Source organism: Schistocerca gregaria, chromosome 2 (genome assembly GCF_023897955.1).
Source record: "Schistocerca gregaria isolate iqSchGreg1 chromosome 2, iqSchGreg1.2, whole genome shotgun sequence".
Classification (NCBI taxonomy): domain Eukaryota; kingdom Metazoa; phylum Arthropoda; class Insecta; order Orthoptera; family Acrididae; genus Schistocerca; species Schistocerca gregaria.
The window spans coordinates 1,017,571,713-1,017,591,410 of record NC_064921.1 but is presented as its reverse complement, the minus strand read 5'-3'; the positions used below and the strand labels follow the sequence as shown (position 1 = coordinate 1,017,591,410).

The 19,698-nt window shown below is 40.0% G+C and overlaps 1 protein-coding gene across 1 annotated transcript in view; it reads left to right on the top strand.

Moving 5' to 3' along the window:
* Positions 1-19,698, top strand: part of LOC126335512 (serine protease snake-like) — a 205,031-nt gene that overhangs the window by 168,360 nt on the left and 16,973 nt on the right. The window contains exon 7 of the mRNA XM_049998867.1: positions 8,142-8,308. Coding sequence (XP_049854824.1) covers positions 8,142-8,308 — 167 coding nt within the window. The remainder of the gene's footprint in view (positions 1-8,141; positions 8,309-19,698) is intronic.

Sequence of the window (19,698 nt, the reverse complement as noted above, 5' to 3'; positions counted from 1 at the left end):
CCTAACATTCACCTCCTGGCGCGAAAGTCACCTGTTGTCAAACCAACAGGCTGGAAGTACAGAAGTAATAATCCCATGAAGACTTCCTATGACCCTCTAGCCAATAAACATCTGAGTCTTCCTCTGCCAACGGGAAAAGCTCCAAGAAGTCAAAAAAGGCAAAAGCTCCAAGAAGTCAAAAAAGGCAAAAGCTCTTCTCCTTCACAGACTTGGAGATCTTCTTCAATAGTGTTGCCTTGTGATACCCTCATCTGGTCGACCTCCATGTCGCTGGTGCACACTGCCAACCGTCCCTGGACGGAACGTCGCTGGTGCCCACTTGGCTGACCTTCTCAATCAACTTAACCTCATCTCCCTTAACACAGGAGCACTCACATTCCTTTCAGACCTATTCTTCTGTACTGCCCAGCTTGCCCATCACCTCAAGTGCTCTGTTCTCTCTGACACATACTTGAGTGACCATTTCCCTTTTGCTATCCATTTGATGACTCCTAGCCCACCTATGTGCTCACCCAAATGGCAGTTTACTAAGGCCAGCTGTAGGCTTAACTCCTCCCTGATGACATTTGATGAACAACATTTCCCTAGTTGTGATGATCAGGTAGAATATCTTACAAACGTTACTCTTACTGTTGCACAACATTCCTTTCCTCACATTCCCTCTTTTCCACACCATGTCCCGGTCGCTTGGTGGACTGAGGCATGCCGCAATGCACTTTGCATGTGGAGATGAGCTCCTTTCATTTATGCCATTGTCAGGTCTCTCTACAAACAGGGGGAAACCACAGATGTCAATAATTACTGGCCAGTATCCTTGCTTACAGCATTTTCAAAAATCTTTGAGAATGTACTCAAAAGTGGTTAGCCATCTCAACAGTAATGGGATACTTAGTAAATCACAGTTTGGATTTCAGAAATGCTGTTCCACGGAGACAGCAATATACAATTTCACTGTCCACATAATAGTCTTTAAATAGTAAAATGTCACCAGTAGGAATATTCTGTGACTTATTCAAAGCATTTGATTGTGTGAACCATGACATTATGTTAGAAAAATTACAATTCTGTGGTATAAATGGAACAGCAGATGAGTGGTTTAAGTCATATCTACAGAACAGGAAGCAAAAAGTCTCATTATATGCTTCAAGTGATTCAAAGGAGTTTGCCACTTCATCTAACTGGGGTGAAATTACATTAGGTGTTCCATAAGGTTCGATCATGGGTCCCCTCCTGCTCTTGATATATGTGAATGACCTCCCTTCTTATGTGAAACAAGATGCTGAACTGACACTTGTTTGCCGGAGATACAAGCATAATTATTAATCCAGTAAAAGAAACTCTGATAGAAAATGATACAAATAAGGTCTTTGGAAAAGTTATTAATTGATTTTCTGTGAATGGGCTTGCTCTGAACTTCGAAAAAACACAGTACATCCAATTTTCTGCCACAAAAAGTATAATTCCTTCAATAAATATAACACATCAAAAGAAGTCAGTAGCGAGGGTAGAGCATACTAAGTTTTTGGGTGTACATATAGATGAGAATCTCAATTGGAAAATTCATATTTTGGGTCTCCAAAAGTGACTAGGTTCAGCAACTTTTGCAATCAGAATAACTGCCAATTTTGAGTACGTAGAAATTAGTAATCTAACATACTTTGCATACTTCCACTCTTCGATGTCATCAAAGGAAAAGTAATTGTGAGTTTGGATAAAATTGCTGAGGTGTATTATGAACAAGGTATGGGTTTAGAGTGTGAACGATGTTTGGAAAGATAGTGGTCAGTAGCTGTAAGACCATGGGTAGGAAGGATGTTGGTATATAGGGAAATGGTATCAGCAGTAACAAGCAGGGATCTATGAGATAAAGGGGTGGGGATGACAAAGAGTGAGTGAAGGAAGTGGTTGGTATCTTTGATACAGGAGACTGCATTATGGGCATTTGGTTGGAGATGTTGGTCAGTGAGAGCCAAAATTCTTTCATAGCTACAAGGGATGTCCTGGACTGTTGGGTTTGTGGATTTTGGGGAGCATATAAAAGGTGTGTGTGTGGTGTACATAAGGATGAGGAGGGGAATGGACTCACAGGAAAGGTTCTGGGAAGAGCCTAAATCTTTAAGCAGGGACTGGAAGTTACACTGGCCTTCTGAGGTGGGATCACTCTGGCAGAGTTTATAGGTGGAGTAGTCAGATAATTGGAGGAGGCCTCCCACAAGTTAGTCACTGTGCTTCTGTGCTTAATAACAATGGTGGTTGAACCTTTGTCTGAAGAAAGTAATATATATATATATATATATATATATATATATATATATATATATATAAAGAAACTTCCACATGGGAAGAATATATTAAAAACAAAGATTCCAAGACTTACCAAGCGGGAAAGCGCCGGCAGACAGGCACATGAACAAAACACACAAACACACACACAGAATTACGAGCTTTCGCAACTGGCAGTTGCTTCGTCAGGAAAGAGGGAAGGAGAGGGAAAAATGAAAGGATGTGTGTTTTAAGGGAGAGGGTAAGGAGTCATTCCAATCCCGGGAGCGGAAAGACTTCCCGTAGGGGAAAAAAAGGACAAGTGCGAGTGTACACCTGTCCTTTTTTTCCCCTAAGGGAATTCTTTCCGCTCCCGGGATTGGAATGACTCCTTACCCTCTCCCTTAAAACACACATCCTTTCATTTTTCCCTCTCCTTCCCTCTTTTCTTCTGCTTAAAGTTTGGGGTTCTGAGGATGGAACCTGGGGAAGGAGGCCAAGTTTAAGGTAAGGAATTCCTGGAACGTGGCTAACCAATTGCCTGTAAGCTAGCCTCCCATGTCAAAGATACCACTCACTCCATCACCAACTCTCCACCATCCTCACACCTTCAACTCATGGATCCCTTTTTGTCACTGTTGATACCACTTTCCGATACACCAACATCCCTCATGCCTATGGTCTTAAGGCTACTACACTCTACCTTTCCAAACATCCTTTGCACTCAAAACCCTCCTTTCAAACTTCATCTGAATTCACAGGTATGTTTCCTTTGAAGGGAATTTGTACAAACAAATCTGTGGTACAGTCGTGGGCACCTGCATAGCACCCTCCTATGTGCACCTGTTTCTGTGTTATACAGAGCAGATGTTCCTCATCTTCCAAAATGCCTAATGCCTGGTTTGTATCTGTAGCTTGTGGTCTAGTGGCAACCATTGCCACCTCTGCATCACGGGGTCCTGGGTTTGATTCCTGGCCAGGTCAGGGATTTTCTCCACCTGGGGACTGGGTGTTTGTGTTGTCTTCATCTCACCATCATTTGGGAAGTGGTGAGATTGGAACTGGAAAGATTGATGCCAACACTTATGAGCAATTGTAGAGATTGGACTACCAATCCCAGTCATAAGAAGCCCACCAAATTACTTGATGGAACCTGAGGAAAGCTGACTGGATTAAATATCAGTCCTCCACTGAGAACACGATAAATGGATACTGGAAAAACTTCATCTGCAAAGGATCCACAAAACAGGAACACAAAGCAGCCCCAAAAGCAGTTCCTCATGGGGGTAGGAAGGAATACACCTGATGATGAGGCCACAAAACATGTGGCCAGTATTACGAATGAGGAGCATGGAAGCAGATAGAAGAAAGCAATGGAAAGTCTAGATTTTACCCATTTCAGCGGAAAGCACTGGAGCCTGCTGCAGAAATTAGGTGGTGCCATGATGCCTCAAGAGTCATCTCTTGGCTATAGTCCATCTGAGATTATGACTGAGCTGAAACAGACTTCAAAAACCCAACTGAAAACAGCTGAAAAGAAAGATATCTTCAGAAACCTGAAAAATATAATACTTAATAATCCAGTCAAAATAGACATTTTGAAAGAAGTGGAAACAGTAGGAATTACCCAGGCCTTGAATATAATGATGACAGGCAAAACAGTTGAAGATGATGAGATCCTACCACAATTCTTTAAGGAAACAGGTATTTTGGGAAGAAGGTGACTGGCCAAACTCCACAGAACAGGTGAACTTGAGATCCTGGAAGAACCAAAGTCATCATGGTGCTGAAACCTGGCAAGTCTGGAGATAATCCAGAGAACTTCAGACCAATATCCCTGCTACATACCAACAACAAACTGTTAAAGGGAATATTGCTGACTAGATTAAATCCATACATTGAAGTCAAGAGGAATAAGATATAAAAAAGAATAACTTTTTACATCTTCTTTTTCTCTTCTTGTGTTGGCACCAAGTTTTATGTTTAGGGGTACATTCTTGAAGCTGAAATTTTAATTTTACATTGTGGGTTCTTGATGACTGAATAACTGAAGAAGATTTGTGTGTCTATTTATTTAATTTCATTCCATTATTCTATATTACACTTACTTCACAAGCTCCACTTTCATAAATCCTTCAATTACATTGTTATTGAGAAGATTAGCAAAATGCTTGTGTTTTCATGAGAGGCATGGCCACTACTCATAACATTTTGTGGTATTCACAATATTCCAAAGAGTTTACAAAGCAAAAGAGCTTACAAACTTTCTTAACAAAAGAAGAATCTTCACTAAAATATATCATTATTTTGTAAATGAATCCAGAAATAAATTTAATAATTGTTGTTAGATTGTGCAATTAATAATATGAATTTTAAGTATGCCAGAATTACGAATTTCAAATATTTCTATAACAAGAATAATTTTTAACTGTTAGTACACATTGATTGTAACAAATTAATTTATTTTTATACATTTTAGCCCGAAATATAATACACCACATACAAAACCATATGAAGTTCATTCAGTTAATCAGGTTTTATAATGTTCACCTATACAAGATTCGATAATATACATAGTATCGGTTATTTCTATTTAAAAAAAAAAAAGGTAATGTTGGAGGAGGGTGTCCCATTACAAGCTCCACTGTCAAATGACTCCTCCGTGGGTTTTTAACAAAACATCAGTCATTTGCCGTAACAAAGAACAACACTCGAGTACAAATACCTGAAACGTAGATTTGTTACCAGTACCAACCAACATAACTAAAACATTAGGGATGGTATTTATTCACGTGTTACATGCAGTAGTTATTGATTAGAATGTTAACAAAACACAACAAACTTGAGGTCACAGCACTGTTCAAATGTTGACATGTGGTTAAACATAATTCGGCTTTCAAATGTAACCAGGGAATGGGAACACTATAAATATCAGGATGCACTACAGCTGACTGCCCAAGCACCTGTCATTGCCATCTGCATCAGTTGCAATATCTTATGGAGAACCACTCAGTGCTTCTGTCAAACAGAATCCCACAGCAACCCATACAAGTACATATAGCCTTGTGCTCACTGCACAAGAAATCCTCTGACGGAAAAATTTTGGGAGAACAATTGAATTGTCCATGAAGTTAGAAGGTGTAGCAAAACCATCATTAAAGAATTTGGTAATACCAAGCCAGATGGCTCCCAGATCTTGATAAGAGTTCAAAGTAGAGTAAAAATGTTCATTTAGCTTTAAATGTTCAAAAATGTAAAATGGTGCACCTCAAAAAATGAAAGTATGGAGTATCCTATGCAAACAAGTCAGTGGGTCACAATGAGAACCAGTTTAGTCATACAAATAATTGGTTCCAACAACTGGTAGGCATATGAAATGGATAATTTGCATAGACTGTCATAAGTAAACCATGTGCCAGACTTTGGTTCATTGGTAGAATACTAAAGAAATACATTGAGTCCACGAAGATGATAGCTTATAATACATACATGTGCCCTACTTTATAACATTTCCCAACTGTGTGTAACCCACACCAAATAGAACTAACAAGAGATATTGAACATATGCTAATAAGGACTGTATGAATGGTCACTGTTGTTTTATTTTCTTTTCCATTTTTCTGTTTAGTCATGGAAATGCTGAAAGAAATGAGCTAGCAAATACTCTAAGACAGACATAAACTATCCCACAAAAGGCTACTTATAATTTTCAGGAACCTAATGTACAACTGCCTGTGTGTAATATAAGGGAAAGGCAACCACTTACCTATAGAGAACTGGTGTGAGCTGCACAGAAACAGGTAATAGAAAACAGATGCTCTCTTTTTCTAGTCCATGCTCTTTTTCTAGTAAAAGTACACACACAAATGTACATGCTCATGGTAGTGGTGAGACTGATAATTGAATATCAATTACTGAAAGCATTTTTCTGGGTAGATGGAGGAGAGAAGGGGCAGGGTAGGACATGTGAGGCAAGGAGGTTGTGGCAGGGTTGTATGGGGAAGGACTTTCATCAAATGACTCAGGACTTTCATCAAATGACTCAGTGACTGTAGAATAAGATGAAAGGGGATCAGAGTCTAGATCATATAAGGGATAGAGAGAAAAAATGGGGAGAGAGGAGGGACAGGAAGGTGAGGAATGGGAAGTAAGGGGGTGATGAAATGGGAAGGAGAGGTGTAGACAGGTGAGAGAAGGGAAAAGTTAAGGTGAGACAGTGGGAAACAGGTTAGTGGAGTTTTAGGAGAGGGGCATTGCAAGAATGCAGGATATGCTAGACACACAGTTCCCAAATATATAGTTCAGAGGAACCGGTGCTGGAAGGAATATCCAAATAGCACATATAATGTAGTTGCTAATCATTTGTGTTGTGGTTTGCAGCATGTTCAGCAACTGGATAGTCAATGCTAGACACACAGTTCCCAAATATGTATTTCAGAGAAACCTGTGCTGGAAAGAATATCCAAATGGCACATACAAGGAAGTAGTTGTTAGTCATTTGTGTTGTGGTTTGCAGCATGTTCAGCAACTGGATAATAACATTTGCATTTGGCTGCAATTTGTCAGTGGCAACTCATGCAAGTACACGGTTAATTATGACATATCTGGTACATCACATGGCAGCTCTCATGCATCACCCTGTCTTTTACAGTGTTAGAAATGCTTCTGACTTAACTGCAATGATTGGAAGTAGTGGGATACTTTCCATCTTGTTGTGCAGGTACTGAATCATTAGTCTTACCTGTATCTGAGGGTACACAAACTGCTCCAACAAGTTCACATACAATGACCCATTCAGTGTTTGTTTCTCAAAGAAGAATGGTCCAACAATTCTGTCATGCATTGGCCCACACCAGACATTTAGTTTAGGGCAATCGCGAACATGCTCAATGACAATGTGCAGATTTTGCGAACTCCAAATCTAAACATTATGCCTATTAACCCTTCCTAATAGATGAAAGGTTTCCTCATCTGAGAATAAACATTTTTTCAAGAAGCTGGCATCCATATCAATACGCTGCAGCATATCCACAGCAAATTGTTGTCAGCGTGGTTTGTCGTTCAGTGTCAGATGTTGCAGAATTCCCACTTTGTAAGCACAGATAAGAAGACACTGGTGAAATACATGATGCAATATTGTCTGAGGTACATTAAGTTGTCTAGATGCTTGACGAATTGACTTATGTGGGCTTCTGAGAAATGTTTGTCGGATGTCCTCCACCGTCTCTTCTGGAACTCCGTAATGTGCACCGCCAGAAACTTCCTATACCATTCCTTAATTGTTTTCACATCAGGTGGATCACATTCATACAAATGGCAATAATTTTACTGCACAGTGATCAGCGATTTTGTTTCTGCTTGCACACACTGCTCAGGAGTTGCCCTTTTCAATTCATGTGACCATGCTGCACGCTGGCAATGATACTTGGCACTTCTGACATGGAAATATAAATTCTTTGAGATGCTCTACAACATGGTGCATTTTTCACTGTTATATCCACTGTGGTTTTTCTGTACTAGGTCCTTGAAGTCAGGGAGGTTTGAGTGGGACACCCTGTATTTTGTCAACTGTTGCGTGTGTTCTCTTGCCACTGTTTGGTGAGAAGATTTTTTTGTCTGTCCATTTATATTTTCATAAACTGATTACTTTTATTAATATTTTTAGTCTGTATTACACTGTTATTCCACACACATACCTAGCTATAACTATCTAGTCTGAATACTGACATTTCCTTTACACTTAAATGATGTTTAATTATGAAACAAACATTTTGATCTCTCCCGTTGACCAATGTAAGTAATATGTTAAAAGCCACACCTAAAAGTAAAGTATTACTGTCTGATATTGTTTTCATTTCTGTTGGTGTTCTATGTTGCAGCTGGAAAATCAAGTGACACTTTGCGGAAAGTTGTTCTTGATATAATAGATAACAAAATGTGCAATAACTTATGGAAAAGTCTAGGCAAGCTCACAACTCTGCCTCGTGGAATTGCACCATCAATGATGTGTGCTGGGGTCCTTACAGGTGGCAAAGACACTTGTCAGGTATGCTATTGTAATGTACTTTACTACTGCAGGTAATCTATTTTATCTGCACTATTTAATAGATCTGTTAACATAGTTAGCACTTCCATGAATAAAAAAATGAATTCAGGGTGACAGATTTCTGTGTATGGGTCTCGTGTGCATGTTTAGTATTGGTTCAATGGGTGAACAACTGTCACTGATTATACATGAAAACGTCTTGCAGATGACTAAAGGAAACAACAAGTATCTACTAAACAGACATTGTACAGGTTCCACTTCAGCAGTTGTTTATATGTATTTATTTAATTATGCATGATTACATTGCTGTGGTACCTCATATCAAGAAAATTATTAATTAGAGCAGGACAACTGGGAAAAAGCTGGGAATTTTTTAGTGTTCTAGTTTTTGGTTAACTTTTTTAAATTTTGGCTGGTAAGAACTATACTGTAACCTCTACCAACAGCAAAATGTGTTAAAGGCTTTACGAAAAAAACTGTACAATACTTCATAACAACACTGCTTAACAATGAGCATAACATCACAATTGTTAGCATTAGGTTCATTTGAGCACTTTCCAGCAGGCTCATGAACATGCTTAGTTGAGTTGCGTATGAGCAGTTTTCTGCTTCTGGTTATTTGAAGTGTGGCTGTTAGTGATTTTGCTATTTTATCTTCATTTCAAGCTCGCACGTCAAATGAAAACAATATGGATTTCTTTTGGCTGAGGCTATCAAGTGAATTAAAATACATCCACATAATTATGGAAGGCTAAAATTGTTATTAGCTTGTTTTCTGATTTGACTTTATCACCACGTTTTCATCTACCAGCACATATAGCATTAACATTCTGAGAGGCGCACCATCTCGTCAGACAAGGATGGTTGCGCCTATCTTGCAGATACCACTTGTTGATCATCTTTTTAAACATTAATTTTTTATCATAAAAGTAATATTAGGTATTATTCATAGTTTATACAAACAGAAGCAAGGTAAAAAATTTATTTAAAAATAAAGTTATGTTTCAAAACACATTTTATTCAGACAGCTTCTCGGGATACTGATAGTTACTTTCTATGTACGAATGTAAAATTTATACAGGATTATGCTTGAAATTTTGGTTTCTCAATATTCTAAAGTTATTTACAAGTTGAAATACAATCAATGCAAACATTTCTTGAATGTTGTAAACAAACCATCCACATATTTAACATCTGAAACAGGTGATTCTCGTTTTCTTACTGACTAAACACGGCCTACATCTTTTCTTCAGAGGCTCCAGAGGTTTATATTCCTCTCCTCTTCTTTGTTACTGTTGGTGCTCATCTTCTGTGTGCGACAAATTTAAAACTTTTCTGTGGAGGTCTCTAGTTAGTTTAGCACTTCTCCTTTTTACATGTTCCTGCAAAAGTTCATTTGGAAGATATCTGAGATATTTTCTTCTCTTGAGATTATTGCTGCTGTTTCCTCTCCAGATCATAGATGAATTCATGACAGCAACGTTCATCATCGAAAGAAACACCACCAGAGGCCATCACTTTGTGTTTCTCACAGCGTTGAAAGACCCACAAAGTTTGTTGATGGTGTCAATGCCTCCTTTTGTGTGATTATAAAAAGTTATAATTTCTGGTTTCTTGATATCACCTGTTCCTTCATCGATTTTTCCATCGTTGTGAATGCTGGATACCAACAAAACATTCTTGCACTTTTTTGGCACATATGAAACAAGTGTTGTCTCTTTGCAGAAACCAAACACACTTGAGTGGGGCTCTTGCTTTGTGGTTGCAGTGAATTCTGGAGGAATTTGTGGCTAATTTTTTCATAACTTGCCAACGTATGAATTTTTTTTAATGCCAATTCCTGTACCAAATCGTAATCCGTAAACCAACTGTCGACCATCATGTTTCTCCCACTGTAGACAATGGACGCTGCTAACCTTTTCACAACATCAGAAGGTTTATTGCTTAGACTAAATGGACCTTCTGGTTGCATTCCAGTGTATATTATATGTATAAAATAGCCAAGAGTTGACTAAAGCATAAATTTTTATGCCATATTTGCTTGGTTTTTGGCATATATTGTATGTAACCGCGTCTGCCTCAGAAAGCCTTGAGTTTATCATCAACTATGACATTTTTACCAAGTGAATAGCATTTTTGGCAGTTCACAACGAATTCTTCTAAAATACTTCTTATAGGAGCTAGGCGGTCAGTTTTTCTTGGTTTGTCTCTTGTTTCCACAGCATCAAAACGAATAGATCTCATTAAGAACTGAAATCTTTTTATACTCATGACGGTTAGGAAGTCATCCATCCACCATAAGTAATTGAGATTCAGACGATTCATGCAGTACAACCCAGCAAGATAAAGCAGCCTGAATAAGGCTTTCACTTCCATTGGGTCTGTCTGTTGATCATCCCTTGAATGAGAATAGTTATCTTGTATTGTAATAACCATTTCTGTTATATTTTCTACAATACGTTGAATCATTATGTCAGATAGGAGGCATTTCCACGAATCTAGAATATTTGTCACATTTTTCGCAGGTCTGATTACTCCGGGCAGATGAAGTAAAATATTTTGTTTTCCTTGCCTTCGTCTGTTCCTTTTTTTGCCATGATCAAACCTCGATTTTTTTTTCCCTTTGAACAGCTTTAAATGTCGATTTGGTGCTCTCACCTTCATTGCCTTCTGAGCTGAACTGAGCATTCATTTCCATATCAGGATCATTATCTCATTCTGATGTGTGCTTGCCTTCATCAGTGCATTGTCCTCTATAAATCTGTTGTCCTGATCATATTAATTGTCGGTATCATGCAGAATTGCATTTAGACAGCTTCAACATCCAATTGTTTAAATTATACATCTGTCTTTCCCCCATAGTACCTAAGAAATAAGTATGAAATGAAACTGAATAAATTACATGATGGAACCATTGAAGGTCATGCGTTTCTGACACCTACGATTTAGTTTAATTTCATTGTCGATTTGAGACACACATAAATTCACGCTGTACACTACTGTAAATTACTAATAAGCATTAAACATTTAACAATAAATAATGGAAAATGAAAAGTTAAAAACTTACATGGAGGGTCGCGTGTATTCCTCAGATACGAAGTAACAGGCTGCAGGAAAATATTACGAATGGTGGTTTGAGAAGCATTAGTTTCAAAGTAAATTTCCTTTTATGCAAGATGGGTTATGTTATGTCTGAGAATGTTGGGTGAATTACTTAATTCTTAGAGCATTTGACTCTAATTTAAAACATCACTTTGAGAACCAGCTGCTTAGAAGAATTTCTGAGCCCAGAGGCCCACCAGACATGTATTAATCATCTAAAATTTTTGGGATAAATTTGTGTGATGTGTCTTAAAGTGTAACACACACAAAAAATGACCAATATTATATGTGCACCATGTGTATTACCATAAACGTTTCCTATTTGTGTTTGCACTACTTAACAGTAATGTTATATTGACTGACATCATGTCGCCTGAGCTCTGAATATTGACAGACTGTGGAATGTCTGCTGTCATCGGCTGGTGAGATCACATGACATGAGCTATGATTGGCCTAAAATAGCACATCATAATCTTGATTTCAATGCTTTGGAAACAAATGTGCTGTGTTTGGTGGAATTCGAATTTACACTTTTGTAACACAAAAATATGCAGCATTTTTTTCGATGTTCTGTTTTCTAAAGTATCAGAATGTTCTACACTGGTGTATAAAACCTTAACCATTCATAGGATTGATAAATTTTACAGCCCCAAAGGAAAGTATACTGTCACTTTATATGGAAAAAGTGTATTTTCACTGGGAAAAAAGTGTATTTTTAACCAGGAAATCTGGGATTTTTTTCCTTGTCCACATACACACCCTGTAGAGGAAAATAAGGACCATTCTTGCCAGGCACAAACAGAAGGTAGTGCAAATATTATCTTCTGGTACCAGAAGTTCCTCTTTCCAATGCGAAAGTAAGTAATTGGTGGGAATAAAAATGCTCATAGGTCTGGAGGGAAATTTCCTGGAACACCTAAAATTCATTATTGATGATTAAAATTGATATCATGAAAACAGAATGAAAAAAGTAAAGTGTACTTCATTCTTGGATATACAGGTTATTAGCATTTTAGTCCACCATAAAAAATTGGGAGGAGTAATGCAATCTGTATTTTGCATGTGAGGAAAGATTACACAGCAGGTTTCTCATTTTGACACGGCATTTAAATGTTGATTGTTTCTGAAAAGATTGTGTTATGTCTTGCTCAAGAAGAAGAAAAATACAGCATGTGATGGAATTCAAATTCAACAGTATCAGGATTGTGGTTTATCAAGACTACGGTTTGTTGATTGACTACAATGCTTCTTGCACTGGTAAGGATCCTGTGACTGTCATGCAAATATGAAATCATGGTTTCATGAGGGGCCAAACTCAACACCCTGTACAACTAGCATCTGAGAGAACAGATGTATTGTTCACTCAGGGATGCAAAAGCCTCTATTGATGTCACATACCTTGATTCAGGATATGGGCTTATTCATAGCAAGATATATATCAACACAGACAGATTAATGATGACTGATGCAGAACAGACTGTCAACATGGTGACGATTGTTACAGCTTTTCTTGATACAACAGCAGAGGGGCAGACTGATAATGATGTTGCCTACAACAAACCATGCCACGGGTGTGGTATCACATTTCTGTGCGTAGCATCACAAAGAATGTATCCATGCATGGAGGCTCTAAGAAGAATGATATTACCAGATAGCATTTGCCATTGTCATATACACTGATCAGCTACAACATTATGACCACCTACCTAATAACCGGTATGTTCACATTTGCCACAGATAACAGTGGTGACGTATCCTGATATGGAAGTGATGTGGGCTTGGTAGGTCACTAGATGCCACGTTCAATGATGTATTCGCTTGGGTTCAGACCTGGTGAGCTGGGAAGCCAGTGTGTCAATTAGAACTTGCCACTGTGTTCATCAGGCCATTCCATCACGCTCTGGGCCTTGTGGTGTGGTGCATTATCTTGTTGAAAAGTGCCACTGCCATTGGGAAACATGATCTACCTGAAGGGGTGAATGTGGTCTGCAATCAGTGTATGATACTTCTTGGCAGTCATGGTGCCTTACAAGAGATCCACTGGACCTGCAGATGCCCACATTAATATTCCCCAGAGTGTAATGAAACTGTTGCCAGCTTGTCTCTGTCCCAGAGTATAGTTGCCAAGGATAACAGATTCGTGCCCTTCCATCAGCATGATGGAGAAGACATCAGGATTCAACTACCACTACCACCATTCAGTGCTGATGGTCACATGCCCATTTCAGTTGTAGCTGCCATTGTAGTGATGTTTGTAGTGGCACAAGTGTAGGTCTTAGGCTGTGGAGGCCCATTTTGTAGGAGAGTTTGGTACACTGTGTGTTCAGACGCACTTGTACTCTGTCCAGCATTAAAGTCTGCCATTAGATGTTCCACTGTTCACCACCTGTCCTGTTTTACCAGTCTGCCCAGCCTATGATATCTAACGTCTTTAATAAGGGATGGCCACCCAACCCCATGAAGTCTGGACATGGTTTCATCTTGGTTTTGCCATGTGTTGAAGACACTCACTACAGCACTCCTCAAACACCAGACAAGTCATGCAGTTTCTGAAATGCTCATGCCAAGCCTCCAGGCTATCACAACCTGCCCTTAGTAAAATGCTGATAGATTGCATGCCTTCCCCATCCTACACAAAGTGTGTGAAATTGCTCACGCTTGGCAGATGTCATCTGAAAGATTGGTGCCGCGATTTCTGATGCTGGATTTCTAATTCTTCAGTTAAAATGTGGACATAACGGAACAATGTTTGGCCCATTTTAGGAGAAAGATGATTTTTTGTGCCGGTTTGTGACCACAGATGAAACTTGGGTGCACTGCTATATCCCAGAGACAAAAGAACAGTCAAAGCAGTGGGAAACATTCTGATTCTCTGCCGCCAAAGAAAGCAAAGACAGTTCCTTCAGCGGGGAGGGTCATGGCATCAGTGTTCTGGGATGTGAAGGGGATTCTGTTTGTAGATTATCTCCCCACTGGGTAATCAATTTCTAGAGAATATTATACTAACCTCCTGGGCAAATTGCAACAAAAGGTGCACCAAACAAGGCCAGATTTAGCAAGGAAGAAAGTCATCTTCCATCAAGACAATGCATGCCCACACATGTGCCGCCACCATGACAAAATTACATGAAATAAGGTATAAATTGTGGCCACACCCACCTTATTCACCTGTTATGGCTCCGCCAGACCATCTCTTTCTAAGACTGAAAATTTTTCTTGGTGGACGAAGATTCACTTCAAACGAAGAATTGGTAGCTAGAGTTGACAACTATTTTGGAGGCCTGGAGGAAACTCATTTTAAAGATTGGATCAAGGCACTGGAACATCATTGCACCAAGTGCATTAATCTACAAGGAGACTACATTGAAAAATAAAAAATAAAAAAATCAGTGATGTAAGTACTGTTTTTCTATTCCATTCCAAGAACTTTTCAAACCACCCTCATAATACGTGACCTAGTATGAGTAGATATTGTTCGAAGTTCGATGAGGTTTTTCACAGATGATGTTGTGGTATACAGAGAAGTCTGACCTCGAAAAATTGTAGCAAAATGCAGGAAGACATGCATAGAGTTAACATTTGGTGGAGGGAGTGGAAATTGACCCTCAGCATAAACAATATCATGCATTGCAACTACATATACACGTGATTACAGAACTGCAGAATAGTCACTGGAAGCACTTACTTCCATAAAATACCTAGGAGTATGCATATGGGGCAATTTAAAATGGAAATACCACATAAAATTAATCACAGGTAAGGTAGATGCCAGACTGAGATTCATTTGAAGACTCAGCAAGAAATGTAGTCCATCAACAGAGGGAGTAGCTTACAAAACACTTGTTCGGCCAGTACTTGAATAATATTCATAAGTATGGGATCCATACCAGATGGGACCAGTGTACGAATCAGAGAAGATCCAAAGAAGAACAGCACATTCTGTTACAGGATAATTTAGTAAGTGAGAAAATGTCATGCACATGCTCAGCCAATGCCAGTGGCAGATACTGTAAGAGAGGTGTTCTACAACAGGCTGTTGTCTACCATTAAAGTTTCAAGTACATATGTTCCTAGAAGATTTCACCATTGTATGGCTTCTTCCTATGTGGAGCATATCTCACAAAAACACAATCAAGATTGTTAATGGAACACCACCTTGCATTACTACTACAGATACAGCATACACTGTTTGTCTGTGAATTTTTTTCATGAGCTTCAAACTGGAGCGACTTATTTTCACTTACCTGTGTGGTTACTAGTTCAGTTTTTTTGATTTATTGTGTGTGTGTGTGCTTACTAGGCACGGTCGAGTGTTCCAATAATTGTGCAGGGCAGAGTTTTGCTGTCTTTAGAATGGATAGGTACTGTGATTTTTGTGTTCATGTGCAAGTTGGGTTGGTGACCATTTGCTCACATCTCCAGGTGGTGTTGGCTTTGGTTGCACAGCTACTGCCAATGGGCATCACTGTGGGGGACTGGGTGTAGTGATCTGAGGCATGTCCACCATGGCCCATGGGTCCCCTGATGGGTCTATTACAGTGGCTGCCTGGGGTACTACCCACACTGAGGATGACACCTCACTCATGGTCTAGTGGCAGGTCACTGCAAAGTATCGCAGGCAGTGAGAGACTTTCTGGGCGGCCAAAAACAGGGCCTTCCTGATGAACAGGTTGTCAGCACTGTCTCTTGCTGAGGAAGTGATAAGCCAGATGCTCTCACTCACCTTGTTCAAGAGCAAGTAAAGTTTGGCATTTACAGAGGATGGGAATACTGACAGTTGGGAGCTCCACCATAAAGCATGTGATGGGGTTCATTAGGGATATGGCTGCCAAGGAGGGGAAGGAATCCAGTGTGCTCTCAGTGTGCAGACAAGGAGAAGTCATTCCAGATGGGGATAGGTTGCTTTTGGATGCTTTAAAGAGCACAGGACGCAGCCAACTGCCAGTGGTAGCTCATGTCAGTGCTAATAATGTGCATCACTTTGGATTGGAAGAGATCCTCTCTGGTTTCAGGCAAGTAGCTGAAATGGCAAAGATTGTAAGTTTTGCTTGTGAGGTGAAGGTGGAGGTCACCATCTGTAGCACTATCAACACAACTGACTGCGATTCTTTGGTACAAAGACCAGAACCAGGGGCTCAGAAGGTACTACAACTAATAATGCTCAGATGGGATGGATTAAATACAGTTGGTGGTTGTAGTTTACCTTCTAGTGGAATTGAAATAGATGGTTCCCATGAGCTAATATGAATAGGGGTGATTGCAGTTGTGATGTATATTGGTATTGTAAATTACCTTTAGTACAGGTATGTACTTGTAATATAAAGTGCATCATTTTGCTTACATCTTGACAGTATACATATAATAGGCTACACAGTAAAAATATACAACAGCTTGCACAGTATGGACATAAAGCTAAATGATTTACATCAGAGTTAAAAATACATTTTTGTGCATTGTATATTGTACATGAGTGCTTTTAAGTAGTTTAGTTCCTTACGTACAGTGTAATTCTAGTTTCTCTTAAACTGTGAGGATGTGGTGCAAAAAGGGCTGTTTTCATTTATATTTTTTAAGTATCTATTGGCACATTTAAACAAAAGATAGGAATTAAATTTATGAACTATTTATTAATTAAAGGATTTTCATAGAAATACCATGAAGCATACAAATTCTTTATTTCTTAATTTTTTCATAAAGTCTACAAAATAATAATTTTAACAGCTTTTTCAGAAAGGTGTTTCAACAGATAGTGCTATACACGCTTTCACTGATCAAATTTTAAATGCTCTGGATAGTAGAACATCACCAATTGGGATTTTCTGTGATCTCTCTAAGGCTTTTGATTGTGTGGATCATGAAATCCTCTTAGATAAGCTGAAGTACTATGGAATGAATGGTTCAGTACACAGATGGTTCACTTCATATTTAACTGGTAGAATGCAGAATGTTGAAACAGTAAACCCACATAGTACACAAAGGGCAGCAGATTATTCAGACTGGGGATGTATCAAGAATGGGGTACCACAGGGTTCTGTCTTGGGGCCTTTATTGTTTTTAATACACTCCTGGAAATGGAAAAAATAACACATTGACACCAGTGTGTCAGACCCACCATACTTGCTCCGGACACTGCGAGAGGGCTCTACAAGCAATGATCACACGCACGGCACAGTGGACACACCAGGAACCGCGGTGTTGGCCGTCAAATGGTGCTAGCTGCGCAGCATTTGTGCACCGCTGCCGTCACTATCAGCCAGTTTGCCGTGGCATACGGAGCTCCATCGCAGTCTTTAACATTGGTAGCATGCTGTGACAGCATGGACGTGAACCGTATGTGCAGTTGACGGACTTTGAGCGAGGGCGTATAGTGGGCATGCGGGAGGCCGGGTGGACGTACCGCCGAATTGCTCAACATGTGGGGCGTGAGGTCTCCACAGTACATCAATGTTGTCACCAGTGGTCGGCGGAAGGTGCACGTGCCCGGCGACCTGGGACCGGACCGCAGCGACGCACGGATGCATGCCAAGACCGTAGGATCCTACGCAGTGCCGTAGGGGACCGCACCGCCACTTCCCAGCAAATTAGGGACACTGTTGCTCCTGGGGTATCGGCGAGGACCATTCGCAACCGTCTCCATGAAGCTGGGCTACGGTCCCGCACACTGTTAGGCCGTCTTCCGCTCACGCCCCAACATCGTGCAGCCCGCCTCCAGTGGTGTCGCGACACGCGTGAATGGAGGGACGAATGGAGACGTGTTGCCTTCAGCGATGAGAGTCGCTTCTGCCTTGGTGCCAATGATGGTCGTATGCGTGTTTGGCGCCGTGCAGGTGAGCTCCACAATCAGGACTGCATACGACCGAGGCACACAGGGCCAACACCCAGCATCATGGTGTGGGGAGCGATCTCCTACACTGGCCGTACACCTCTGGTGATCGTCGAGGGGACACCGAATAGTGCACGGTACATCCAAACCGTCATCGAACCCATCGTTCTACAATTCCTAGACCGACAAGGGAACTTGCTGTTCCAACAGGACAATGCACGTCCGCATGTATCCCGTGCCACCCAACGTGCTCTAGAAGGTGTAAGTCAACTACCCTGGCCAGCAAGATCTCCAGATCTGTCCCCCATTGAGCATATTTGGGACTGGATGAAGCGTCGTCTCACGCGGTCTGCACGTCCAGCATGAACACTGGTCCAACTGAGGCGCCAGGTGGAAATGGCATGCCAAGCCGTTCCACAGGACTACAGCCAGCATCTCTACGATCATCTCCATGGGAGAATATCAGCCTGCATTGCTGCGAAAGGTGGATATACACTGTACTAGTGCCGACATTGTGCATGCTCTGTTGCCTGTGTCTATGTGCCTGTGGTTCTGTCAGTGTGATCATGTGATGTATCTGACCCCAGGAATGTGTCAATAAAGTTTCCCCTTCCTGGGACAATGAATTCACAGTGTTCTTATTTCAATTTCCAGGAGTGTATATGTTAATGACTTGCCTAATTATATTCATGAAGATGCAAACTTGGTTCTCTTTGCAGATGACACAAGTATTGTAATCAAGCCTAAAAAGCAAGAATCAGCTGAGGAAAATGCAAATAATGTTTTTCAAATAGTTATTAGGTGGTTTTCCGCAAATGGACTTTCATTGAACTTTGAAAAAACACTGTACATACAGTTCAGTACAGGGAAAGGCATAACACCAGAAATAAATATAGAGTGTTGGGAAAATCTTTAGCTAAAGCAGATTGTTCAAAATTTCTGGGTGTTTGTATTGATCAGAATTTAAACTGGAAGACACACATTGACAACCTACTGAAACGATTGAGCTCAGCTACCTATGCTATTAGTGTCATTGCAAATTTTGGAGACAAGCACATCAGTAAGTTAGCTTACCATGCATATTTTCATTCGTTGCTTTCTTACAGAATCATCTTTTGGGGCAATTCATCACTAAGAAAGAAGGTATTTATTGCACAAAAGCGTGTTATCAGAATAATGTCTGGGGCTCATCCAAGATCATCTTGTAGACAATTATTTAAAGAATTAGGGATATTGCCAGTAGCTTCACAATATATATAGAGCCTAATGAAATTTGTTGTTAGTAACACAGATCACTTCAGAATTAATAGCACAGTCCACAGCTACAATACTAGGAGACAGGGTGACCTTCACTACCGTTCATTGAATTTGACATTGGCACAAAAGGGGGTGAATTATACTGCCACAAAGATTTTTGGTCAATTGCCAAACAATATCAAAAGTCTGACAGATAACCAATCGGCAT